Source organism: Podarcis raffonei, chromosome 18 (genome assembly GCF_027172205.1).
Source record: "Podarcis raffonei isolate rPodRaf1 chromosome 18, rPodRaf1.pri, whole genome shotgun sequence".
Lineage (NCBI taxonomy): Eukaryota > Metazoa > Chordata > Lepidosauria > Squamata > Lacertidae > Podarcis > Podarcis raffonei.
This window is the reverse complement of record NC_070619.1, coordinates 1,301,678-1,328,147: the sequence shown is the minus strand read 5'-3', so window position 1 is coordinate 1,328,147 and position 26,470 is coordinate 1,301,678. Positions and strand designations below refer to the sequence as shown.

The 26,470-nt window shown below is 48.4% G+C and overlaps 1 protein-coding gene across 1 annotated transcript; it reads right to left on the bottom strand.

Annotated features, from left to right (window-relative positions):
• Positions 1-2,567: 2,567 nt before the first annotated feature.
• LOC128405844 (transmembrane protease serine 9-like) lies at positions 2,568-24,583 on the bottom strand. The gene is made up of 9 exons (XM_053372842.1): positions 24,144-24,583; positions 23,412-23,553; positions 20,699-20,953; positions 18,469-18,604; positions 8,243-8,479; positions 7,299-7,455; positions 6,886-7,021; positions 5,363-5,614; positions 2,568-3,974 (listed from the first exon to the last, which is right to left on the bottom strand). The coding sequence occupies exons 1-9, from the start codon at positions 24,485-24,487 to the stop codon at positions 3,837-3,839; spliced, it is 1,797 nt and encodes a 598-aa protein (XP_053228817.1). The 5' UTR covers positions 24,488-24,583; the 3' UTR covers positions 2,568-3,836.
• Positions 24,584-26,470: the final 1,887 nt, after the last annotated feature.

Genomic DNA, 26,470 nt, shown 5'->3' with positions numbered 1-26,470 from the left:
GTTCACAACTGCATTTTCGTGCCATCTCCCCAGGGAATTCTGGGAAGCGTAATTCTGTGGGGTGAAATGTGGATCTCTTAACAACTCTCAGCCCCCTTAACAAACTACAGTTCTCCAAATTATTGCTGGGCATGGCTGTTTAAGTCCCCTATAATGTCTGAGATCCCAGTCAATGGCCCTGTGTGGTTTCGATCTGAGAGCGTTTGTTCAGGGCATGATCCTTGGATCGAGACGTGTACCCTGAACACAAGAGAAGCAGAATTTGGAAATGGGGCGGGGAGCGGATTGAGTGCCTTGACCTGTCACATTCTGACCCTCTTGCGTTGCAAAATAAAGCAAATGGTTGAGCATCAGTCTTGTGCTTCTATTAGCCTCTCTGAAATGAACATATGAACTGTAAGAAGGCACCATAACTTCAAGAACTTCAAGACCATGTCTTGGGTTATGGAAATGGACAGAATGGCCCATCCCTAGGTTCAAAGAAGCCCCACCCCCATAACATAACTTCCAGACCATGTCTTGGGTTATGGAAATGGACAGAATGGCCCATCCCCAAGTTCAAAGAAGCTCCCCCGTAACATTTGGCCATTCCCCCAGTTTGGCACATTCTTCCAATCGGCATCCATCACTCACCATGTCTCTATCAGACGGCTGTTCTTGCGGGTGATCTATGGTGAGACAGCCAGTTAAGCTTTCTGACACCTCACTTTTCATTTTCATTGCAAGCCCAGCTGTTGTGGCTACCTGGGGGTGAGGGGTCAGTTCTATAATCTCCACTATGGAAGATCAAATTTTGGGCTGTTCTCACAGTTTGGCTGTTGGGGTCCTGCCACAATCAATCCACTTCCATCATCTCACTATCAGATTGCCGTTATAGTGGGTGATCTATGATGATGTGACTGGCCAGTTAAGCTTCTTGACATCCTGCTATCTGATCGCAAGCCTGGCTGTTGGGGCTTCGGGGGGGGGGGAGGAGTCAGCTGGAATCTCCACGTCTTGAAGTCCCACTTGGCAAGGAAGGAGATGCCTGGTGTTTAAGTGTCCAGCCCTTGGCCCCATAGCTTTTATTACCATCGTCCAGCTGATATTTAATTTAACTGTTTACCATTATATACTAGTGGATTATTTAATATTTCTTTATTTGATATGTTGTTTCTTTTTTAAAGTTATTGTGACTTTTTTGTATTGGATTAGATTTCTATTACATGTGTGATCCTTGCTATTTTGTTGTTTCTCCAGCATGTAAGCCACCTTGTGTATAAAAAGTAATATAGAATTGCGGTATACAAATTAAAAGTGAAATGAAATCTTCCATGTGACAGCCTTTTAGACATTTGAAGCTGTGTATCATATCTCAGTCTCCCCTTTTCCCGGCTGAACATACCCAGCTCCTTCAACTGTTCCTCATAGGGCTTGGTTTCCAGGCCCTTGATCATCTTGGTCACCCTCATCTGCACACCTTCCAGCTTGTCAACATCCTTCTTAAACAGGTCTGCCCAGAACTGGACACAGGACTGCAGGTGTGGTCTGGCCAAGGCAGAATAGAGCGAGACTATGACTTCCCTTGATCAGGACACTATATTTTTGCTGGGGCATTAAAAGAGGGGATGACCAAAGCTTGCATTGTGTAGCAAAGAACGGGCTTATCTATGTGTATCAGATGAACTACCTCGAGGGGCTAATGTACCAAAGCTTTCTTTCAGTAAAGGTGAATGAGGAAACCTCTAGGAGTCCCAGGTCAGTTTCTGGAGGGCAGGGCAGGTAGCTTCTGATATTATACTGTACATAGAATTGACTGTTGCATTTCCAAGCAACTAGAAACAAAATTGACCCCTCAAAGCAGTTGATGGGGCCGGTTGAATCTTGTTAGCGAGTCCTCCAGAGTCCTGTCAAGCCCTAACTGTAAGGCTGCATCAATTTGGCACAGGTCCCTTACCCCTAAAACACCCCCCAACTGTTAATCTCTTGCCACACAGAAGAGAAAGACCCAAAGTGGCTTTCACACAGCAGTTAATGGGCTTGAAATCTGCTCAGATTTACCAGTGGAAATGTACTGATTGGGGCACTTGATACTTGCAAACATTTATCTGCAAATTCTCATTATCTTTCTTGCTCTGTTTTGACAAGTAACTCATGAAAATATCTCTGTTGCCTTCAGATTGATTGACAGATAGATATTTGTGTGTTTTACAGACTCCCAAAAGAGGTGGTGGACTCTCCTTCCTTGGAGGTTTCTAAGCAGAGCTTGGACGGCCATCTGTCATGGATGATTTAGTTGAGATTCCTGCATTGCAGAGGGTTGGACTACTAGATGACTCTGGGGGATGCCTTCTATCTCATGTTTGGGTGCCAGCAGAGTCTCAGTAGAGATGGGCAATTTTGTTAATTCTTGTTTGTTCTGGGAAGCTTGAAGTAGGTGGGGTTAGCAAACTGAATTCCCCCCATTCCCTACAGAGAGTTTAAGTGGGTCCCATCACCTCTAAGAAGGTTAATAAGCATAGGGTTGGATCCAGATCGAGGCCCCATCTAGGCAACACATACAGTATGAAGCGGTAATATGTGACATAGCAAACCTTCAGCATTTTAATTCAAGTTGCTCATGATATATTCCACATGCAATTTTGCAAAATATGCACATATTGGCAAAGCAATTTCCCCTAAAATAGTGCAGTTTGGTATGTTTGTTTTCACTATTACATGCATTAACAGACACACGTTACTTGTTCACAATTACTTGGCTGGAGACCGATCCAGCAAAATTCAGAGAAGTTTACATTTACAGCTTAGCCGAACTAAATTTCTACAATGCATCACATGTACCCTTAAGTGGCTTGGTGTGTGAAATGGTAACTGTGAACCCCCATTTTAAGATGTTGTGGGTGCCAAGGTCTTTTGTAAAAGTGCCTACAGGTGAGGAAGGTCTTTTGGGGGCTGAGCAAATGCATCAAGGAAATCTTCTAGGGCTGAAATAAAATGACACACCCCACCGGCTGCAACTGAGTGAGACAACAAAGTCCCACAGTTCACAACCTTGAGTGGCTTAACACGAACCTGTCCAAGAGGGCAAGGCTCAAATGGCAGATTTATGGGGCTCTGGGTCAGATCTCCAGGCTTCAGCAAGAGAAAGGAGGGAGGGAGGGAGTGGAATCATCTAAGGTGAGGCGTAGGCAACCTTTTGACCACCCAGATGTTGCTAGACTCCACCTCAGCCCTAGCCAACATGACCAAAAGCCAGGGATGATGCGAGTTCCAGTTCAACAGCCTTATGTGGGCCACAGGTCCCCATCCATGCGCGAGGGGAAGCAAGGGAGAATGGGACAAGGCACTTGAGGGAGCTGGAGATCTATGGAGCTCTGAGAGGGAGAAATGGCTCCCCATCTGCCCAAGTACCAAGACCTGCCGAATGCAAAGATGGCTCTTGATATGAAGATTGCCACTTACAGGAAGCTGCTGGAGGGAGAAGGGAGCAGAATCACAAGACCCATTTTTCCAGATTAGGGAGGGAGAAGGGGCAGAATAGTTTCAAGGGAGAGTAAAGACCTCTGGGCACCTGAGGATGGGAGAAGTGGAACAGCAAAGGTCACCAGAAGAGGTATGATGAGAAATAAGGGTGGGAAGAATACGGGAGGAGGCTGAGGGATTTTCTTGAAGAGGGTGGGAGCCACTGCAGGCACTTGTGAAAACACAATCCTGTACTAAACATCTGGTAGATGTATCATATTCATTTGCAGCCCTTGAGGGGTCTCTTTGCAGAATGCAAGCCTAGCAGGTAAGACAGGAAGCAGAAGCGTTTGAAAAAGAAGACGCAATGATGCCACTGCTGTTGCTTCTTCTCTTCACAATTCCATGACTTCCTTGATCCAGGAAAGGTAGTGGATGACACGACTGTAAATTCCTGGAGGAGAGAAAGATTCGCCAAAGGAGACAATTCCTTGTGCCACGCCGTCACACACCAAGGGGCCTCCGGAATCCCCCTGCGGAAGGGAGAGAGAGCAGAGATCACAGCTGAGGGAAGATCGGGATCCACCCTGTGGGGAATCTGGGTCTTGAACCAGGACAGAGACCTAGCAGGCTTCCTGGCTGAGGGAAGATCGGGATCTGTCAACCTTGCTTTCTAATTATTCCAGTATAAAATTTGATTTGCCACTTTTCCTGGATCACTTTGCAGTCTCTTTGAGTCTACCTAAAATAAATATTGATTGCATTTATTGGCCGCCTTCTCCAAGGAGCTCCAGGTGGCTTCCTCCTTTCCTCTCCCTGTTATCCAAAAAACAAACAAACCCCTCACCCTTGTGAGGCAGGCCAGGCTGAGTCAGTGACAAGCCACCAAGGTTTCCCAGGGAGCTGAGTGGGGATTCTTGTGCATGTTTCTCTTAAGATAATTTTTTTGTAGACAATTTCCCTATAATGTAATGCATTTTTGTACATTAATTTTACAAGTATATGCATTCCCACGGGTGGTTTCTGCTGAATGTGCACCATTCTTTGTAAGTGTACTTTGGGCCACTATCAAGTTTCAAAGGGTAGCTCAATTCGGTTTTGTTTTGAGTTTGGGAAGGGCAAATAAAGCTCAGTTTACATTTAAAATGTGAACCAGACCTAGAGTTGCTACTCCAATAGAAGTCAATAGACATGATGAACATTAATTTCAATTGGTCTACTTTGAGCAGGACTTAGATACAACCCCAAATAGCTGCAACACCTCCACATTCTGAGCCCCCTTGCGGCACAGAAGTGAACAGCAGCCTTTGACAACCTCATATGTGGATTGGCGTACAGCAGACATGGCCAAACATGGCCTTCCAGATGTTCTGGGACTACAACTCCCTTCATCCCTAGCTAACAGGGCCAGTGGTCAGGGATGATGTGATCCAGAACCACTGGGCTGGTCAGGCCAAGTCTAAGTGTCTGCCCATGTCCACCTTTCCTTGCTCTGCTCCAGCACAGGCTTCTCCACCCGTCTCGTGCCCCATCCCCAGAATCTCCAGCTATGACTAAATTCATGACTAACACTCCAGTCAAAAACCCTGCCAGTCAATACTGAGCGATTTCAGTTTCTATTTAAGTCAGCCCCTTATCCAGAGCCATGAGGGCTAGAACCCTAGTTTTAGAGGAGGGACCACAGCTCAGGGATAGAGCACCTACTTTGATGCAAGCAGAGGCTGGATGGCCCCCTGTCATGTAGGATCCGGTTGAGTTCCTTGCACTGCGGGGGGTTGGACTAGATGACCCTCGGGGTCCTTTCCATCCCAGTTTCTGATAGATCTGGGAAAGCCTGAGCAGGATGGACCCAATGGCCTGACTCAGGTGCCCAGGCTCCCCACTTCTGATCCCATCACCTGCTGTTTCTGCCAATCCTCACCTGGGAGGCATCCTGAGGTTGCCTGTTGTCACCTGCGCAGATCATTCCATCATCCATATCTGGCATGAACTCCTGGCACTTCTTACGGTCATAGAGGATGACAATGGCCTCATAGAGTTTCCCTGGGTATTGGCCGTCTTCAATCTTGCCCCAGCCTGCCACGCTGCAGGGCGTCCCACCGGGGATGTCGCTGCTGGATTCCGGCAAGGGCAGGAGAGCGACGTCTTTATTCAGAGCAGCCTCGGAATCCAGCTGGGGAAAGGAGAGGGAGATGAGAACCTTAGCATTGCGACAGGAAGCCCTGTGCCTCTAGAATATGACTCTAATAATAATATTAGTGATTAACGGCTTGGAGAAAACTAAATGGTTGCCCTAGCAGGAGTCAGTGCAACGAGTCCTGTTAATGCAATGGAGGCCCCCCCTCCCCCCCCCGCACCTGTAATTTAGCTCTGGGGGTGCCATAAAAACCCTGAGAATAATGCATGGGTAGAAAAGAGGGGAGATTGTTCCATCAGGCCAGCAGAACACCTTGTGTTGATGGAGCAATCTCTGAATGCTATGTTGAATAACATTAATAAGTAGCAAGAGCAAAAAAGCCTTCACTGTTTCTGCTAATGGTTACAAGGTCTGGAAGATTTCACTGCTGCCCTCCATGAAATCAGTCTCTGAAACCGTCCTCTCTAAATTTTGAAGCTGCTTAGCCTCAGAGCGCCTGCTGATGTGTTAATTAAGTAAGCAAGTTGTTGGCCTCTGCCTGTCTCGAAAGACAATGGAGTGAGCCTCGTTGGGAGGTTGCAGCGCCTGCTGCGGCTGTGGAGACTGATGCAGGAAAGACATGCTTCATTGCAGCCAGGGCAGATGAAGACGTCCAGTTCTGCTACTGCAGATGCGCCAGGGCGTTTCTTCTCTCTGCGCTCCTCCCAGCGGTCATTCCTCCTCTGGTCACTGCTAGGGATGCACCCCCTGATGGTCTGTCTCCAGGCACTGCGGCCGTCTGCAAGGGATTTCCACATGGCGGGGTTGATGGTGCCAGCCTTCATGTCACATGGACATGAGCAAGCCAGCATAGATGTCGCTGAAGCAGGAGTGCAAACATGCTGGGAATGTGTGCCTGGGAGAGCACATCTTTCTTTGTCCTGCCATGTGACACTCAAAATCTTTCCGGTGCAGCGCATGAGGAAGGCATTGAGGTATCGCTCCTGGTGGGTGTTAGGTTCCCCATTATGTAATGGTAATTAATTCAATTTGTAACCTACACCTTTCTCCCAAGGAGCCCGGAGCAGCAAATTTGTCAGTACTAAAACAATACAATTAAAAATCCTATAAACAATTAAAAACAATCTTCTAAAAAGCAAATAAATTTCAGGGTATCTGGGGACAGGATTTTGTCCTGAGTAAACTGTCCATTTTCTAGCTCATTATGGTGTGTGTATGGGATGGAAGGAACCACTTGGTTGCTTCTGCCTTAAGGATCCCTGACCTCTGGGAGCTGACAGAGTGAGAGATTTCTTGGACCAAGCTACCTTAAGCAGAAGGATGTCGTTTGAGTACGAGACGACATTATATTCTGGATGTGGATGGGAAGCTGCAACTCTGATCTCTTGCTGAGAGCCCTCTGAAGCGTAGATATCATGTGCACCCAAGACGACTCTAGAAATACTGGGAACCAAGCGTCAGTTAGGGTTGCATCCGTCAGGGTCACAGCTCCCAGGCATCAGTCCCCTCCCAGCCCCTGGGCAAAAGAGCAGACGCCACACCTTGGCCCTTCCAGCTTTACCCTGGACTCAGCTGGGCTGGGCTGGCTCACTCGGTGGAGCATGAGACTCTCGATCTCATGTTTTGCAGAAGATTCCTGCAGGGGCTTGGGCTACAGCTCTGCAATTCTATAATGATCATCACCCCTCCTAGAAACCAGGGAGGGACTTGCGATACTTACCCATATTCTTTGCAGTGTGCAGCCGTCATGACCCACTGGGGCGTCACGAGGAACCCACCACAGGTGAAATTGCCTGTGATGCTCTTCAAGGCAGCCATGTAGGGTCTGGAGTGGGGCTTGGCTTCGTGCCCCCCAACAATCTGACTCCGCAACGGATCTGCAAGAATCGTATTGCAGAAATCAGCTCCTGCAGCTCCTTCCTGGAAGTTCTAGGGTGTCACCCACATATGCAGAGTCAGGGGGGCAGCAAAAGGCCACCGTCCCATCGGGCTTACAGTCGAGTACAATCTGTGTGGCCAGCGAGGAAGCTGATGAAGGGGGAATAAATAGGAACATGGGAAGCTGCCTGTATTGTCTGCACTGACTGCACCTCTCTGTTCCCTCACCCTCCTGGCTCAGACTCATAATCTCAAAGTCATGAGCACTGCCCGCCGTCTTCCCCTATTGTTCACCCCCAGGCCTGGGTTTCATCAGGTATTCTGGTCCTGAAGAGGGAGGCTCCATTTCTCCTTCATAACGAGCCATTGACATATCTCTATTCATCTGTCCGTCCCTTTTGTCTTGGATGCCCTGTGAAGCCAGGAGCTTGGAGCAAAGTCTGGAAGACCGACAGGGAGGTGGGTGGGAATCCTGGTTAGCTGGTGAACCAAAGGTCATTTGTCTACTCTTTTTGTGTGTGGGAGGGGAGCGCTGTAAAGCCAGTGGGCTTGGGATAAAGCCTGGATAAGTGAGAGGGTGGATTCATCAGAGGCCAAGAGCAGGACTCTGGGTCAGACTTCTCCAGGAGCCAAGAGAGGTGAGCTCAGTTTCTGCCCTCCCTGCTGTCACCTGCCTCTGGTGCTGCTGCCTTGATGACCTAAGCATCAGACGGAATGAGGTCGGCTTGGCCCCAAAGGTGCTCGAAATGAGCTCATAAGTGGGGGTGGGGTGGGGGTTGCACTCACCTGTTTGGGCAAACGAGAAGGACAGGAGCAGGATAAGAGGCTGGTGGAGTCTCCACATCATCTCAATGCTTGAGGTTGCCTGGCACTCAGCTGCCCAGTCCCTCCGTCCCCCGGCTTTTATCACCCCCCATCCACTGGACTCCACCACCTGCAGGAAGCCACAGTCTAGACCTGAGATCTGATAGATGGATCTCAGCTGAGATGGCGGCCATGTGGCAAAACAGCAATCTGATAGTGCTGGTGGGTTCAGAGAAGGAGACTGGAAAAATATGAAACCGAGAGAACCCAGAAACTGCTCAGGACCACAATATCTCAAGAACTACCTCCCCCCATATAAACCATCCTGGACTCTGTGTTCATCTTCTGAGGCCCCTCTTCGCACGCCTCCTCCATGAGAGGTCCGGAGGGTGGCAACATGAGAACAGGGCCCTTTCTGCAGTGGCTCCCCACTTGTGGACTGCTCTCCCCAGGGAGGTTAATATTGTAAAGCCTTTGAAATGTGTTCTTTGGAGGGACAGGGTTACTATTGTTTTTGTTTTAATTACTTATTTGTGGTTTTATTTTGTATTTTTATCTTGTGAACCACCCTGAGATCTTTGCATGAATGATGGCATATAAATCTAATAAAGAAAAGAAAAATGGCAGAGCTTTGCTGATGGGAGTTGGTGTTCAACGATGTGGGGAAGGCCCAACCTATGACCCATGACCTTGTCATTAAATTGTTTTTAACGTACTAAACGTGTGGTCGTTTCCTATGTGGCTGGAAGAGGGAACAGCACAGCGGTCGCTGGGGCTGCAGAGACTGGAATCTCCCCACTGCGGCCTCCTGCAATGTTTCTGCCGTGTTAGTAGCATTCAAGGGACCTCTCCAGGCTGCAAGCTGCCTGGCCAGTTTCTATGGAGGTCCTGGGCTGGCCAGATGACAAGACCCCCCTCTCGGCCACACTGGGGTGGGGGGTCCAAAGGAAAGCAGAGCAAGATGTTTGGCGCCAGCTTGGCTGCAGGAGTTGCCAGAAGGAGGCAGACAAGGCGCCGTCCAACCTCCAATCTGGGTTTCTGTAGAGTTTACTCCTGAGCCTTTTCTTCTCCCTGTTAACGGAGAAATCAGAGGGCTCCCTTGGACAAAAAAACAAGGACCCCAGCCAGGAAGACCAGAGCAAAAGAGCAGCCAGAAGGCTTGGTCTTTACTGAAGACTGTCGTGACTGGACTCCCACCTGCCACCAGGTGAAACAAAATGGAAGCCCAGAACAAAAGAAGACCCCCAACTTTTATTAGTTCCTAATCCCCCAAAATACACCCCTAAGACTACATCACAACTACATCACAGAAAGGAGGGGTTGAGGGAGGAGTTGTGGTGGTAACCTGAGTGTCCTGTCACCTGGCTGGTTCCCCCTTTCCCCCTCCCCATGAGTACTTTCCAGGTGACAAAGGGGAGTTTGCAGTTTCCTGCCCCCAGAGGGAAGAGCTGATTATTGTCCTTTGTTCCATTCAAGTTGAATCCACTCCCATATGTAAGTTCTTTGTGATCTTGATGGTCTTCTGTCTAGGACCATCAGGGTTGGCATAGCAAGTGGACAGGGCTCCTGTGGATGTGCTGGTATGCTCAAGGGATTATGGATGCCCTGTATCAAACCTTCCCCATTTTGTAGTCCTTCCTTCATGGAGTAAAATAAAAGTGTAATGGTGCAGATGCGATGTATGGTTGATTTTCTATGAATTTATAACAGAAGCGTAGCGTATGTCGTGTGTGAGTGTGTGGAGTTTGTATAATAATAATAATAATAATAATAATAATAATAATAATAATAATATTTTTTTATTTGTACCCCGCCCATCTGGCTGGGTTTCCCCAGCCACTCTGGGTGGCTTCCACAGAAACCAAAAATACACTAAAATATCACACATTAAAAACTTCCCTGAACAGGGCTGCCTTAAGATGTTTTCTGAACGTCAGATAATCTTTATCGCTTTGACATCTGGTGGGAGGGCGTTCCACAGGGCGTGCGCCACAACTGAGAAGGCCCTCTGCCTGGTTCTCTGTAGCTTTGCTTCTCGCAATGAGGGAACCACCAGAAGGCCCTTGGCGCTGGACCTCAGCGTCCGGGCAGAATGATGGGGGTGGAGACGCTCCTGCAGGTATACTGGGCCGAGGCCGTTTAGGGCTTTAAAGGTCAACACCAGCACTTTGAATTGTGCTTGGAAACGTCCTGGGAGCCAATGTAGGTCTTTCAAGACCTATGTGGTCTCGGCGGCCGCCCCCAGTCACCAGTCTAGCTGCCGCTTTCTGGATTAGTTGTAGTTTCCGGGTCACCTTCAAAGGTAGCCCCACATAGAGCGCATTGCAGTAGTCCAAGCAGGAGATAACTAGAGCATGCACCACTCTGGCGAGACAGTCGGCGGGCAGGTAGGGTCTCAGCCTGCGTACCAGGTGGAGTTGGTAGACAGCTGCCCTGGTTACAGAATTGACCTGCGCCTCCACGGACAGCTGTGAGTCTGCAAGGCTGTCCTAGGGCTGTGCCCCTCGGTGGGCTCCCTTCCCGGATGGACAAAACTATCTAAGAGCGTTTCTTACCGCCCTTGTGACTGGAGCAGACACAGAGAGAGGCAGCCAACGGCTCGGCTCTGCCAGTGGAGGAAGGTGACTTCTCATTTTTAAGAATTAAACCAGGCTGACGTGGAGGGTCAATAATAATAATAATAATAATACAAGAAAATCTAACTGATCACGCAGCTGCCAAATCAGTTTTCAGCCTTTGCGTTCTCCACGCCGAAGCCAAACCCAGAGGGTCTGACACAATATCTGCGAAGCATAATCTCTTATTGGGAACTGCGTCTGCAACACCACATCACCCCAGCTGCCAGATGTTATTTACTATTTTGTACATGTGACTTTGGAACTTGCAGTTTGTTTCCAGTGAAATGAAAGGAGCTCAAGAGAAGTTGTGATCTGCTGGATGGCATGATCTCATTCAGATCCAAAATCCTCTGGTTCTCTGATAAGTTGGTGAAACCCAGACAGGAGGTTGCCTTAACCGTTCAGGTCAATATGTATATATACTGGAGAGGCAGCAGAGACTTTTAAGATTTTGATACAAATGAAATCTGAGCAATAAAGATAATGGCTGGGGTTGTTTTTTTTTTTTTTGGGTGTTTTTTTAAAAAATCAGAGTTAAACTTTTGCAAATATCATTTGGTCTTTACTTTTTAGCTGCTTTCACCTCCCTTGAGACTCCTTAGGGTAGTGATAAAGCGGGATCCAAACTTCTTCTTCTTGTTTTCCAATTGGACATTGAATTCCTAACAGTTTCTGGAGATACTTGGTTGAAAATGACTTTCCAGTCCATTTGGGAACGGATTAAAAGATGCCTGGTTCTGGGAGTTGGGGGGATCTGTGCTGAATTCAAGAGGCTCACCAGCAACACCTTTAAATCTGTTTTGTGTTACTTTTGCTGCCAGCTGGGTGGGAAGACAACACAAAGGTTCATGAAATCGTGCATGGCGTGAAGGCAGTGGGCAGAGAAAATATTTTCTCCTTCTCTCATAAAAACACAAAAATTAGAGCTTCTGCCAGTCCAGAATCCAGTGACAGGGAACTTGTTGCTCCCTTGTTAAAACTTCCCTGGCTGCCTGTCTGTTTCCAGGCACCATTCAAAGGGCTGGTTGTGATCTATAAAGCCCTGCATGGGCCACATGACCTGAGAGATCATATCTTCCTCTACAAACCTGCCTGAGGGCTAAGTGTTGGTGCAAGGATATTAGACAGACAGACAGATATGTATGAAGAATTCCAGGATGCCAAGATCCAAGTCTGGGTCGTGGACTCTTAATCATTGGACCCACCAACTCTTCGTCTTGTCCACTCTGTCTGCTGGAGCCTGTCTTCGCACGCAGGGGAAGCCCCTAACTCACCAAGAGTTTGAGACCCATTAGTTGCCCTCACTTGGTTTAGCTGCCCAGTTCCCATGCTGACGGCCCTTAGGAGCCTCAGGTGAGAGCAGAGTGCAGGGTGGGGACCAAAGGTGGACAGACTACCCCAGGAGGAGGAGGACGAGTGTCCCACCAGAGGTACTGCCCCTCCCCTAACACCCTATACAGCTTATTGGTGCTGGTGGGGCTCAGATCAGGGAGCGCAAACAGTAGGAGGCAGCATATTCAATATTAGGCAGAGAGGCAACTCATTCTATTTTTGCCTCCTTACTCCACCTGGCTGACTTCTCGAAGGGGCAAGGCAAGAGCTACAAGCATAGTTAGGGAACAAATGCTCAGCTGTATGGTCTCTGTCATCCCATTTGTCCACAGTTTAACCTTTGGCCCTCCAGACATTCTTCTACTCCAGCTCCTTTCAGCCCCGGCAAGGGATGGGCAGCCCTGCCAATTTAGGTTCTCTCGCTTCCTCGTTTTCCCGGTCTCCTTATCTGCCCCTGCCAGGACCATCTAGTGGGGGGATCTGTCACGTGGCCTGCTGAGATTCACCTGTCAAGATCTCAAGTCTAGACTGTGGCTTCCTGCGGGAAGCAGAGTCCAGCGGGTGGTGGCAAAAGAAAGCTACGGGGTCAAGAGAGCTAAATGTCAGGCACCGCCCTCCTTGGCAAGTATCAGGATGTGGAGACTCCGCCAGCCTCTTCTGCTGCCCCTGTCTTCTCCTGTCCTTCTCCTTGGCCCAAGCAGGTGAACTCCCTCTCCAAAGTGGTGCGTCCGGCACCTTCATTATACAACTTGTGGAGAAGGCTGAAGACGTACCTTTACTCTGGTGGTTTGTGACACTTGAGGTGCATAGTTCTAGGACCCACCTTATATCTTTGATTGTAGATTGTTTTAAGCTATTTATAAATCTGTGTTTTGTTTTTAAATAATTTTTATTGATTTTCCAATAAAAAACATCCAATTAATATAGCCAATCATAATACTCCAATTAAAATAAAAAACTAAAATAAAAAAGACCAAATTATAGTCCAAATTATAATTATTAGTTTTTCAGGGCTCCCCACGGTCTGGATCTCTGAAGCATATCTCCACATCTCAGTCCTGCCTCTCCTTGTTGTTTCCATATTTTCCACATCTCGATTTTGACGCTTTACAGTTACAGCAACAGCCAAGGCGACATTTTTCCACCTTCGCCGCATCAAGCAGTTGGTCCCTTACCTTTCCCGCCCCTCCCTGGCCACAGTGATCCATGCGACGGTCATCTCCAGGCTTGACTACTGTAATTTGCCCTACGCGGGGCTGCCCTTGAAGCTGTCCCAGAAACTCCAGCGGGTGCAGAATGCTGCAGCGAGGCTCCTCACGGGGTCTCTGCCATGGGAGCATATTCACCCAGTGCTTTTCCAGCTGCACTGGCTCGCGGTGGAGTACAGGGTCAGATTTAAGGTGCTGCTTTTGACCTTTCAAGCCCTTCACGGCCTAGGACCCTCGTACCTACGGGACCGCCTCTCCCGGTATGCCCCACGGAGAGCCTCAAGGTCCATAAACAGCAACACCCTAGAGGTCCTGGGCCCTAAGGAGCCAGGGCCTTTTCAACACTGGCTCCGGCCTGGTGGAACGCTCTGTCTCATGAGACCAGGGCCTTGCGGGATCTGATTTCTTTCCGCAGGGTCTGTAAGACAGAGTTGTTCCGCCTGGCCTTTGGCTTGGAATCAATTTGATCCCCCTCCCCCCTTTCTTTTTTCCATTCTCTTCCTGTGATGAGACTGCATTTTAATGTTTCAGTGTTTCAAGGTTGTATTTTAATCTTGTTTTTAAGTTGTAATCATTCAACTTGTTTTTATTATTGCTTGTAAGCCGCTCTGAGCCCGGCCTTGGCTGGGGAGGGCGGGGTATAAATAAAAATTATTATTATTATTATTATTATTATTATTATTATTATTCCCATCCCTGAGTCCATGATTCTCAATCATGTCAAACATCATATACTTTCATCCATTGAATACAGCTTTGTTAGTATATATTTTTCCAACTGTCTTTTTATCAGCGCAGCTTCCTCTGACTCCATTCCAATCCGGGATGTTGTCCAAGTCTGATCTGAAGTTTTAATGGCGCAGCAACTCCCAATCATTAATTGTCCAAACCTTCCTTTTGAGCTTTATTGAACCAGTCCCTTCCAAGTTAAATTGTTAAGCAGACCTTGTGTTTTAATGTTGTAACTTGCGCTGGGTGAAGGGTGGGCTGGTTGGCATCCACCTGCCTCAGGAAACAATGGAGGGGTGCGCCTTTGGGGCTGAGGTCAAGCTATTGGAAGGTTGCAGCGCTTGCTATGGCTGTAGAGACCGACGCAGGAGAGACACGTTTTGTTGCAGCAGGGGCAGAGGAAGGCGTCCAATTGTGCCGCTGCAGATGCACCAGAGCATTTCTTCTCGCTGCTCTCCTCCCAGCCGCCATTCCTCCTCTGCTCACTGCTGTGGATGCACGACCTGTCTTGTCTCTAGGCATCTGCAAGAGATTCCCACACAGTGGGGATGATGTTGCCAGCAGACATCTTTGTAGCACAGAGTTGGTCTGTCAATAATCATGAAGTGCTGCTACTACTGATGATGACGACAACACTGGATAATTCCTTCTGTTTCCTATGTTCAGGGTGTGGGTGGATGTACCTTTGCTAATGCTGCCAAAATGGCGCCACCCATGAACCAGAGGCAGGAAGCAGCCGGGGGAACCGAGGTGAGCTGCCATTGACAGGTAACATAGGCAATCCAGAGTCATTCCCTTTGTCTCCAGTGAATCCACTCAATTCACTGGCTAACCAGGATTCCCATTCATTTCCCTTTCGGTCTTCCTTGATTTATTCCAAGCCACTGGATTTCCAACAGAACGGAGTAGATTAATTCATGGGGATCTATCAATGGTTCCTTTAGGAAGGAGAAATGGAGCCTCCACCTTCAGAGCCAGAATATCTGATGAAAGCCAGATTTGGGGGTGGGGGTGGTGAACAATAGAGGAAGACCGTAGCCCTGCAGGTAACATGGTGGCGGGCTATGGCCCCTTGTGGTGATGCGAGTTTACAGCTTGTAATATTATCTGCATTTTTCTGCGCAGATTTCAGACCTCAGCAGTGATATGCTAAGAGGGGAATCTGACTGAATCAGTATAGGGCTAAGACAAGGGCTTGATGTGATGAAATTGCTACCTGTTCAGGTTGAGTAATATAATATTTTAGGTAATGATATAACAAGGACTGGAAACAAAGTGAAATGTAAAGATGTAAAGTTTAATTTTTTAAACCATCAGACGGGAGTGTCATGTGACCAAGTCACCTGAGAGCCGAAGCCGCAAGGCAGGCTGGGAAGGGCTGGGCCTGCCCAGGCATTGGGGCCGAGTCAAGCTCTCCAGGCCTGACTGCCAACTGGGGAGTCACTCTGAGTCATGTGACTCGGCAGCCATTTTCTCACTCTGGCATGTGACTCATTCTCCTTATAAGTGGCAGCCATTTTCTCTCTCTGTCTTCTCTGTAAGATGTCGGTCAGAGTCAGTCCCCTCAGTTCTGAGCAGCATGGAATCTCAGTCAGACTGCCTGGAAGCGTGTTGTTTAGGAAGAAGTTGATTTTAACGCAGTAAAGCTCTTATTCCTTAAAACTCTGCACTGTTAATTTACGCTGCGCGTCAGGAAGGGAAGTCAAAAAGATAAAACGAGGGTATGATGTTATGTAATGTGATTGTAAAAGAAAGCCAACCCTCACTCCAGACCCTACATGGCTGCCTTGAAGGCCGTTTGCCACTGCGGCGGATTCCTCATGGCGCACCAGTGGGTCATGACGGCCACATACTGAAATGTGTAAGTATCACAAATCCCTTCCTGGTTTTTAGGAGGGGTGAAGATCATCAAGGGCAAAGCTAGTTGCTATGAGCACCAAGCGGGGCGGGGGGGGGGCTCATCTTTTGCACAGGCCTGGGAGGGGATTGATTCCTGGGAACTCTGACACTAACTGATGCTCAGTTTCCAGAAATTCTACAGTCACCTTGGAGGCACATAACATCATCATTAAAGAAACCCCTTTAGGAAGTGTTTGGCATTTAGGCTAACTATCCACACACAGAATATGATACCCGTACCCACTCAAATGTTAACGGTCTTTTCAAGGTAGCTCACTCCAAGCAATCTGTCCCTCTATCAATACCCCAAGGTCAGTGATCCTGAAGGCTGACCTCCCCCAGTTATTGAATCCCACCCTTCTGAAGGATCATTCCCTCATCCAGCAAAATAGATGTGAGCATATTCCAGTCACTTATACTTGGCCTGACCAATCCCCAGGTGCAGATGCTGAATGCTGCTACCCACTTCTGTGCTTTGGGGGGGCTTGAAGAGCTTTAAAAACCCTGCAGGAAGCTGAAGAGGCAACAGGGTTTAGTGAGCAGGGAGAGTCTGTGGCAGAGAGAAGTTCAGAATCAGAGGCAGAAGAGGAATCTGGAGAGGAGGGAGGCCAAGAGGCAGAGAGGAGTCTGGCTGGGGGGGTCTCCCCCTCCTGCTGCAACAAACTCCCCTCTCCCCCCCCCCGAACCAGGAGAGGCATGAAAAGAGCGGAAGAGAAGTTCATGCTGTCACAGTCTCAGATTGCTTGGGAAAAGCCCTGGAGAGGAGGGAACATAGACAGCTGTGGGAAGACGGAGAACTTCAATCTCTGCAACTGCTTCATGGGGCAAGGCACGCTGGGATGAGTTGCTGTGCTCATCAAGCCTGACATTCCTGTGTTGACCCTGTTTTTGCTAATAAAGGGTTAATTCCAACTTGCTTGGTGTGATTTATTGCTGGCTTGCTCCTGTCAGTCCAGCAGGCTCTTGTGTTGCATCAGGCCAGTGGCACATCTAGGCTTGATGCAACGTAAGAAGAGCCTGCTGGAGAAGTTAGAGAGCAGAGCAGCAGGGGGAACCAGAGCCCACGAGAGAGGCAGAGAAAGACGGATCTTCCTTTGCCCAGCTGAGTTATAGGACGGTTATAGAGGAGGAGGAAGAGGGGGAAGCCAGAGGGGATTTTGCAATGCAGTTCTCTAGCCGTGTAATGTGTCCCCAGATGTACACACCAGGGTATAAAATGCATGCACTTATGAAAGTGACATACAAAAGTGCCTTATAGATGAGGAAATTGCTCGGGGGGGGGGACATCAGGCAAAACTTCATACAAAAATGTGTGTTTTAGGAAAAAGTTGCACTAAAATGAGGACCATTTGTTTAAAAAAATCAAGCTGACATGGAAATGTGGAGAACTGAATTTAGCATTGCAGACATCAGGGAATGAGAAAGTGAGAGAAATTGAAACTGACCGTTTAGCCCCTGCCTAACGACTCCCCACCCTGGAAAACCGCCCTTTGCTCTTACTCAAAGCAGACACTTTCGTTTCTTTATCACACTGATTTATTCTTTCCTGCCTCCTTCTCCAGCTGGAGGCCTGTTCAGAGCAGCTAACCAAATTTTAAAACAGTGAGCGTTGAGTCCAGCTAAGTTCCAGGAACACAGGAAGTTGCCTTTATCTCATCATTTACTCCCATTCACACAAGCTCTTACTAAATAGGTTTGTGTTTAAATCAGGCCCCTTTCATCCAGAACCATGAGGATCCTTATTTTTAAGAAGAAGGCTAGACCTCAGTGGCAGAGCATCTGCTAGGGTTAATTGTAAACCTGAATGCCTGTACCAGTGACAAAAATGCACCAAAACCCATTACATTAGGCAAAATTGTGGAGTGATATCTCTGTTTTAAAAGTAAAACAACTTAGGTAAATGTAATTAAATAGACATTTGATGTTTCTGTGAATATTGATGGTTGTTTCTTGGGTAAATAAGGGGAAACAAGAAAACATTTGTCCCCACCCCCGCACCCCAAAATATGGAGAACTGACTTGAAAAATAGGAAGAAACGAGAAACTGACATTGCCAGGTTCACCTATGCCTGCTCTCGAGTAGACATGGCTAGGATTGTGCTGCGAGGTGTCCAAGGTTTTGGGAATGCTGGGTCGGTGGGATGAGCGAAGGGGAGGCGGGGTGTCAGAAGGATGACAGAAGTTTGCAATGAAGTTTGTTTATTTCAGGAACCAATACAGCAACAGTAAGCACTAGCGGTACAGAAGAAGGCAGAGGTTTCTCTGGGGAAAGCCATGATCGATCCACAGGAGGAGCAGTGGCCTGTGCATCTGACTTCACAATGACCAAGCGCATCTCTCGTATCTGACTCTCTCTAGCAGGGGCAGGAAGAATCCAGCAGGGAATAATAAGCTGCTGGCTGCTTTTCTCCTTGCTGGCCTCACTCTTCCTTCATTGTCTCTTTGATCCAAGGGAGGTAGGCGGCAACACGCGTGTAAATTGATGGCGGGATTTGGAAGCCATAGGAGACGATTCCATGGGCCGCTCCATTGCAGACCAGGGCACTCCCAGAATCCCCCTGTGGGATTTGAGAGAGAGAGAAACTTATTTCACATTATTATTCACCATTGCATTTCTATCCCGCCTTTCCTCCTAGGAGTTCCAGGCAGCTGACGCAACACTCCCCTCACAACCACCCTGCGAGGTAGGCTGGGCTGAGAGATGGAGTGACTGTCCCAAAGTCACCCAGTGAGTTTCATGGGCTGCTGCCAGCAACTCCTGGCTGGTTGCTCAGGAAAGTACAAAGACAAGTGAGTGTTTCTTACCAACCGCTTTTTATCCAGTATTTACAGAGAGGGCTACAGAACCCAGCCTCTTGGATAATGGCGTTGTCCTGAGTGAATCTCCAGCCCCGCCTCTCCCACGATCTCCTTCGTCTCCCCCATGGGTGCTGCTAAGGGCCCTCTGTCTTTGAGCTCTTAGCTCTCCTACTCTCAAGGCTTGCCGGGTTCTGGGAGAGGGGGGTCTGGAATGCTTTCTAAAGACACGGTGTCCATCAGCTGTCACCCCCCCCGGTGCTTCCTCCTCCTCCTCCTCTCCCATTATTTCTCAACTTTCCCCCTCATCCGCCTCTGAGCTGTGACCCCTGGTGTGAATCTAAACAGTCTTCCTCTTCCTCCTCCCTGGAAGAGTCAAGCTGGGCAGGGGGTCTCCACCATTCCTTCTCTGCCCACTCCCAGACAGCAAGTGGGGATTTGAGCCCTGGTCTCTTGGCTCTCAGTCTGAACTAAAGTCTCCAGGTGTGCCTGCCTATCCCACTCAGGTGAGGGCTTGAACATCTGGGTGGACAAGAGCACTGGTAGATGATAGATAGATAGATGATAGATAGATAGATGATAGATAGATGATAGATAGATAGATAGATAGATAGATAGATAGATATAGATATAGATAGATAGATATAGATAGATGGCTTGCAAGCTTCATCACGGCAGAAGCACCTGCAGATTATTGCATAGACCAATGGTGGCCAAACGTGGCCCCCCAGCTATTTTTTGACTACAACTCCCATCATCCCTAGCTCACAGGACCAGTGGTCACGGATGATGGGAAATGTAGTCCCAAAACAGCTGGAGGACCAAGTTTGGCCACCACTGGCTTAGACACTTGGGAGGGCATGGTCTCCTCCAGTCCCTCTCCCCCTCTCCCAATTAACCTCCATCAATGCCAGTAGGCCGCACCACAAGCACAATCCTGCCTCCCACTGCAGAAAAGGAAGTTTGACGGGGGTGGATTCAAACAGTTGTGGATTGAGCAGTAATGGGGGGGGGAGGAAGCTGCAGAAAGATAGGTCTGCTTCTGCAGGACTGAAACCACTCACATTTAGAGCTCAGTGAATGCACAATTAAAGCACAGGCTTCTTCCAGTGAACCCTGGGACCTGTTGTGCACCCTTCTCAGACCTCTGATTTCCAACCCCCTCCAGAAACTACAGTTCCCAGGTTTCTGTGGGGGAAGTTGTGTGCATGTGACTGATAATCGGTCATGCAAGAACAACACAATCCATTTTAAAACGTTGGCATAAAAGTCTTCTGAAAGATCACAGAAGGATGCAAAGTGGAGACATTTTTAGAGTTGAGGCATTTTTTGTGTGAATTGCAAGAAGCAGAAAAACCACTAACGTGGATTCATCCTTGCTCTTCGCCTTGCCCACAACAGGCAATTGCACTCTGTTTCCGCTTAAATCACCACAGGGATCGCCCAAGTGGCACCCATGGGTGCAAAAGTACTCTTCCGGTCTTCCCAGGGTCTCTGGGTCCCCCCCCCCCCTTAGTGCTGGTGGTGCCTTTTCCTCCCTTGAAAAGTATACAGAGCTGAAAGGGGGCAAGGGGTGGGGGGGGCTCCTTCCCCACTTCCTCTTTCAACTCCATGGACTTTGCAAGGCTCAGATGAATTCCACCGGAAGGGACCAGAGGTGGCGGCACCAACAGCCCTCGCTCAAAGATCCAAAGCAGCCCATGGGCCTAAAAAAAAGATGTTGGCAGCCCCAAAACTTTTAGTAAATATTTCTAAACATTGCATCTCTGCATATGAATTAGCATGTCCAATTTTGTAAAATGCATGGGCTTTTGTTCTGCATTCTCCTTGTTTTTGACAATGACATGTGGGCTTACGTTGCTGACGTCGCAGAGCTTGGCCCGGCTGCCGGCGCACACCATCCTGTCGGTGAGTTCCGGAATGAACTGGAGGCACTTCCGGCGGCCAAGGGCGGTGACATTGGTCTCAAAAAGTTTGGAGCTGGGTTGGTATCTCGCATCAATGCGGCCCCATCCAGCCACAAAACATTCTGTGTCTTTGAGGAGGTCGTTTTCGTTTTCCGGTAATGGGATGACTTGGACGTACTTGTTGATCTTGGCTTCACGGTTGAGCTTCAGGGGAGGAAGGAGGAGAAGAGGATGGTCTGAAACCGGCCTGCTTCGAGAGGTTCATGAGACATCACAGAGAGGGCACTGAGAGCTCAGGGGGGGGGGAGAAACTTTATCCACTCAATGTTTAACGTTAATTTAATCCGTGCTTTTGGAAATAATGGGTAGTATCTAGCTAAGTTCTAGATTGATAGATTTAAGTAAGTCATGTCCTTTAATTTTAATTGCCCAATCCAAGTCTAAAGTTGGATACAACCCAAGTCATTCATCAAAACATGGCCTTCCTTTGAAATTCATGCTTCTCTGAATTTTGTAGTTCAAATTTCCACAGCCAAGTAATGTGCACGTAGAGTGGAAATATGTATGTACCAGGTTAAAGTATGCATATAAGTGCATATAATCATGAAAAACAAGCCTTATGAGGAATGGGTGAGGGAGTTGGGTATGTTTAGCTTGGAGAAAAGAAGACTGAGAGGAGATATGAGAGCCAACTTTAAAGAGCTGAAGGACCATCACACACAAAACGGAGCCAGCTTTTTCTGCTGCTCCAGAGGGCAGAACCCGAACCGATAGAGTCAAACGACAAGAAAGAAGAAGAGTTTGGATTTGATATCCCGCTTTATCACTACCCGAAGGAGTCTCAAAGCGGCTAACATTCTCCTTTCCCTTCCTGCCCCACAACAAATACTCTGTGAGGTGAGCGAGGCTGAGAGACTTCAGAGAAGTGTGACTAGGTAAGAGTTGCGTGGCGAGGTCCCAGGCCCCCCCCCCCCGTGAAATAATGACACGTGGCACAATTATTGGTTATAGGTGATGAGCGATATTGGCTTAGGCATTGGTCCTAACCGACTATATCCGTCTTCAGCCCGTCTACTTGAAGTCCGGGAAGGGTTAACCACCAGTAGGGGGAGTCCTGCTGATGCACATCAACTAGGAACTCCCCCGGGGTCACCAATAGGGGGCGTGCCTTAGGCCCTCACCTCCCTAGGCTTTGGACAGGCCACGCCCCCTGGAATCCTTTACCGGACTACCCTTCAATATGTGGGGCAGGTCATGGCGCTTCCTCCCATCTTCCTTCTACAGAACAATACCAATGCCTAATAGCCAATACCAAGAAAGTTGTGGCGGTTTGCTACGATTTGCTAGGCAAAAACCAAGGGGCTGGTGCCAATTTGCCAAGTGCAAAAATTCCTACCAGGCCCCTCAATGGCGACCAACCGAGGTCCATAGCAAGGTCAAGGAACGAAAACCTTATAGGGTGGGAGGGTGGGAAACAGGAACAGCTGGCAGGCAGGGAAAGAGGGAGATCCCCGGCCGTGTCCTGCCTTAAGTAGGGCAGGCCACGCCCCCAGAGCCAGCCAATTGGCTGGCCAGGGGATGACGCGGCTGGGAATCCCCCCAATTGCTCCAGCCGCCACGCACATGGTGGGGCCGTGAAGCCCACAACTCCACCTCTTTTTAGGGCGGAAGTGGCTCTGTTCAACAAGGGAACCTGAGAAAGTGTTGGACGGGGCAGGGGTGGGGCGGGGGAGGTTAAACATAGTTTGGATAGCAGAGACTCTTTAGCTATGACTCTTGCTTTGCAGGGGGCTGGACTGGGTGACTTTTGGGGTGAGGCCTCCCAGCTCTACAAGTCTATGATCCTATGAAAACAGCAAAACAAGAATGCATTCTATTGGGGGGAAATTGGGTTAGGGAAATGTTCATATTAAGCAAAACTGCATTTGCACACAACTGCTGGTGAGTTTTCAAGAGAGTGTTTTAAAAAGATGCAAGTTGATACAGAAATGTGGAGGAAAGGAAAATAAGATATGGGGAGGAACTAAGAGGGACAGATTGCCTCCCTGCCGGCAACATGCCTTTGTTGTGATTTCGGAGGTTTTTGTTTGTTTTCACTGATCAGATAAAATGGGGGGTGGGGTGGAATTTTGATGGAAATGTCCTCCGATAGACACTTTACCTGAGTATATGCCTTTCTGTAACTTGACTGGAGAAATACATTGCCGGTTTCAGAGATATGCTGATTTTGAAAAGGTGGCTGTGTTTGGGTTTGTGTATTATTCCAAAATTGCCAATAGGTATGTGGGCCTGTACAGTGGACCTTCGGCTGACGTTACCCTCAGGTTGCAAAAGCGGCAAACCTGGAAGTGCTACTCCCCGCGCGCATGCGCAAAAGTGGTCTCGCCGGTTGTGAAAACTTTGGGATACGGACCTCTGGAATGGATCCTGTTCGCAACCGGAGGTACCACTGTAAATACAAAATTTATTGAATTTATTCCCCGCCCCTTGCAAGTAGTGGGCTGCATAGAATATCAACCTACTACCTATTTGACTTGACTTGTCGTCTTACATTTCTGTATGTGGATACAGAACGCTATTTGCAACCTGAAATTTGACAGTTCCATAAATAATGACATATGCATTTCGGGCGAAAGCACTAGTTGACAATCTTTCTCCATACCTTTAACAGAAGGATGTCGTTGAAGGGGGTTCCAGCAACCACCATATAATCCGGATGCTGATGGTAACTTTTGACTCCAAACACCTGCTGGGTGCTTTCGACGGCCTTCAGGTCGTGAGCACCCAGAATGACGGAGATAGCTCTTTGAACAAGAAGAGAATCAACAGAAAGCCACAGCCGATTACCCCCCCCCCCCGGCTTCCATATGTAATCACATTCACCTTAGCATTTCTCCATCACCCTATTTACTTTCTTTTTATGCTTAGAGAAATTAACTTTAGTATTTGTAAACCGGTATCAAAAATCAACATTACAAAATATTTTAAATCAAAGCTGCAAACATTTTCAAATCTTGACAATGTTCTTTCATGTACTGTATACCGTACATACAACGGTGTTTCAGTGCGATGCTCTGGTTCGCCAGAAGCGGCTTAGTCACATGACCTGGAAGCTGTCTGCGGACAAATGCCGGCTCCCTCAGCCTATAGAGCGAGATGAGCGCACAACCCCAGAGTCGGCCACGACTGGACCTGACGGTCAGGGGTCCCTTTACCTTTACCTTTATACAGTACATACAGTACATTTTTAATTATTTCTATGCAATTTTACACACGTTCTACTTACCCAGTCTAAAAACCTTTTCAATTCCAAAGTCAACTTTTTAGCCCCCCCCTCATTTTTGGAAGCTGAAAGTCTAAAAATTCAAACCCACTCTGCGCTGCCACGACTCACCCATTGCAGTGGGCTGCAGTCAGGACCCACTGAGGGGCCACGAGGAATCCCCCGCACATGAAACCTCTGCCTCCTTTCAGAGCTGCCACATACGTCCTTGTATGTGGCTTCGATTCACCACCCCCGACGATCTTGCTGCGGAGGCTGCCTGGAAGAGAGAGACCAGAGTCGCTGATTCCACCACACCGTAAAATGGCGTCAATCTCGGAACCGTCAAGGTAGGACTTGGGGGAGAAGGAATCTTGTGAGGTGGGCTTGTTCGCTTGTCTATCCAGCATATCTTTTAAGAATCTTAGCCATCCCAGTTGGTGACCCTCACCATCTCCAGTGGGAGGGAGTTCCATAGTTTTAACTATGTGCTGAGTGAAGAAGCACTTTCTTTTATCTACCCTGAATTCCTCAGCATTTGCCTTTATTAGATGTCCACAATCTCTAGAGTTACAAGGCACCGGGGTGGGGGGGAACCTTTCTCTATTGTCGTTCTGCTTGCATGTGCCATTTTAAACACCTCCATCAAGTCACTTGCCTTTTCTGTAAACTAAGAAGTCCAAAATGCTGCAACCTTTCCTCATAGGGCAGTTGCTTCAACCCAATGATCATAGAATTGCAGAATCCTAGAGCTGGCAGTGACCCCCAGGGCAATGCAGGAATCTCTACAGAGGCATCCCTGACAGATCATCCTCTGCTTAAAAACCTCCCGTGGAAGAGAGCCCACCGCCTTCCGAGGGAGACTGTTCCATGGTCAAAGGGCTCTGGCCATCAGATTGGATGAAGTCGCTACTCACCGCCAGTGTCCAAGTGGGCAGACAAAAGCGCAAAGAGAAGGAAGCAGAATCTCCCCGGCTGCTCCATCGTTCTGCCTCTGAAGTTGAAGGAAGACTGGCTCTCTTCATGTGACATCATGTTTTATAGACTGGCTACCGGCAGCTGGAAACGGTTTTGCACGACCACCTAATCTTCCTCTTCCTTTATCTGTGATCTGGATCCGACAATCGTTGGTACAAGAGGCTTACTTCTTGGAAGGGAAGCGCTGAGCAAGATAATGGAGCTGGGCTGGGGTCGCATGTGGCCCTTCTGACTCTCCCCTGACCATGCCTAACACCCTCCATCAGTCCTTTGGCTAAACATGGGCCCTTGCTTGCCCGGGTGGAGGATGAAGTGGGTGAAACTTTTTTCAAAGAGGGCCAGATTTGATGAAGTGAACCTGCGTGAGGGCCGACCAAAGAGCTTTTTTTAGGATTGAAGTGTTTGGGCTTTTATTGGGATTTCCCCCCAAAGTTGTCCTCTGGTCTAGGAACTACCCTACTGAGCAAAAGTAGAATTTGCATTTGTTGCTCCGCCCACTTTTGCCTCAGGACCCGCCCACCACTGGGATGTGGCCCTCGGAAGGCTGCCAGGACATTCGTAGGGAAACCGAAATGCTTGTTTACAAAGCTATTGTACTACCAACCTTACTGTACGCTTGTGAAACATGGACCACTTATAAACACCATCTCTAACTCTTTGAAAGATTCAATAAACAGTGTTTCCGAAAAATTGTACACATCACTTGGGAAGACAGGCGAACTAATATCAGTGTACTGGAAGAAGCAAAGATCACCCGTGTTGAAACAATGATTCTTTAACATCAACTTCATTGGACTGGTCATGTTGTGCGGATGCCTGATGATCGTCTTCCAAAGCAAATACTCTATTTGAATGCTGGTGGTCAACAAAAGAGGTTAAAAGACTCTCTCAAGGCAAAGCTAAAAAATGTAGTATCAACACCAACAATTGGGAAACACTTGCCTTCAAGTGCTCTCATTGGAGAACAGCCTTTTCCAAAGGCGTCATGGGCTTTGAAGGCACTCGAACTCAGGACGCAAGGGAGAAACATGCTTAGAGGAAGACACACTTGGCAAACCCTCACTGGGATCAACTCCCACCCGGAAACCAATGTCCTCACTGTGGAAGGACGTGTGGATCCAGATTTGGCCTCCATAGTCACTTACGGACTCATTGTTAAAACCATGTTTATGGAAGACAATCTTACTCGGTTCCGAGGGATCGCCTAGGAAGGGGCCTTGTTCTGAGTCACAGCCCTGGCCCACCGAGCCGTGTGTTGCTGCCCCTGACTGACAGGGGACCTTCCCAGTCCCAACTGGAGATGCCACTGGATGTTGAACCTGGGATGTTCTGCATGCAGTTGCTTCTAGAGCTCTGGGCACCTGTGCGCACCTGTCTAGTGTCTAGGCACCTATTCCCGGGTCTGCGCTCCAGAAGCAGCTGCAGCCACAGCGGACCGCTCTCCCTCCCCCAGAGACGGAGACTGCGCCTGCACGGAAACC

Bases quoted from the DNA above. Each gene is read 5' to 3' on its own strand.
- LOC128405844 (XM_053372842.1), bottom strand. From the start codon at position 24,487: ATGGAACTCCCTCCCACTGGAGATGGTGAGGGTCACCAACTGGGATGG. The intron at 23,554-24,143 runs GTGAGTCGTGGC...TCTTGTTCAAAG, and splicing joins ACTGCAGCCCACTGCAATGG to AGCTATCTCCGTCATTCTGG. The intron at 7,456-8,242 runs GTGAGTGCAACC...CGATTCTTGCAG, and splicing joins CTTCTCGTTTGCCCAAACAG to ATCCGTTGCGGAGTCAGATT.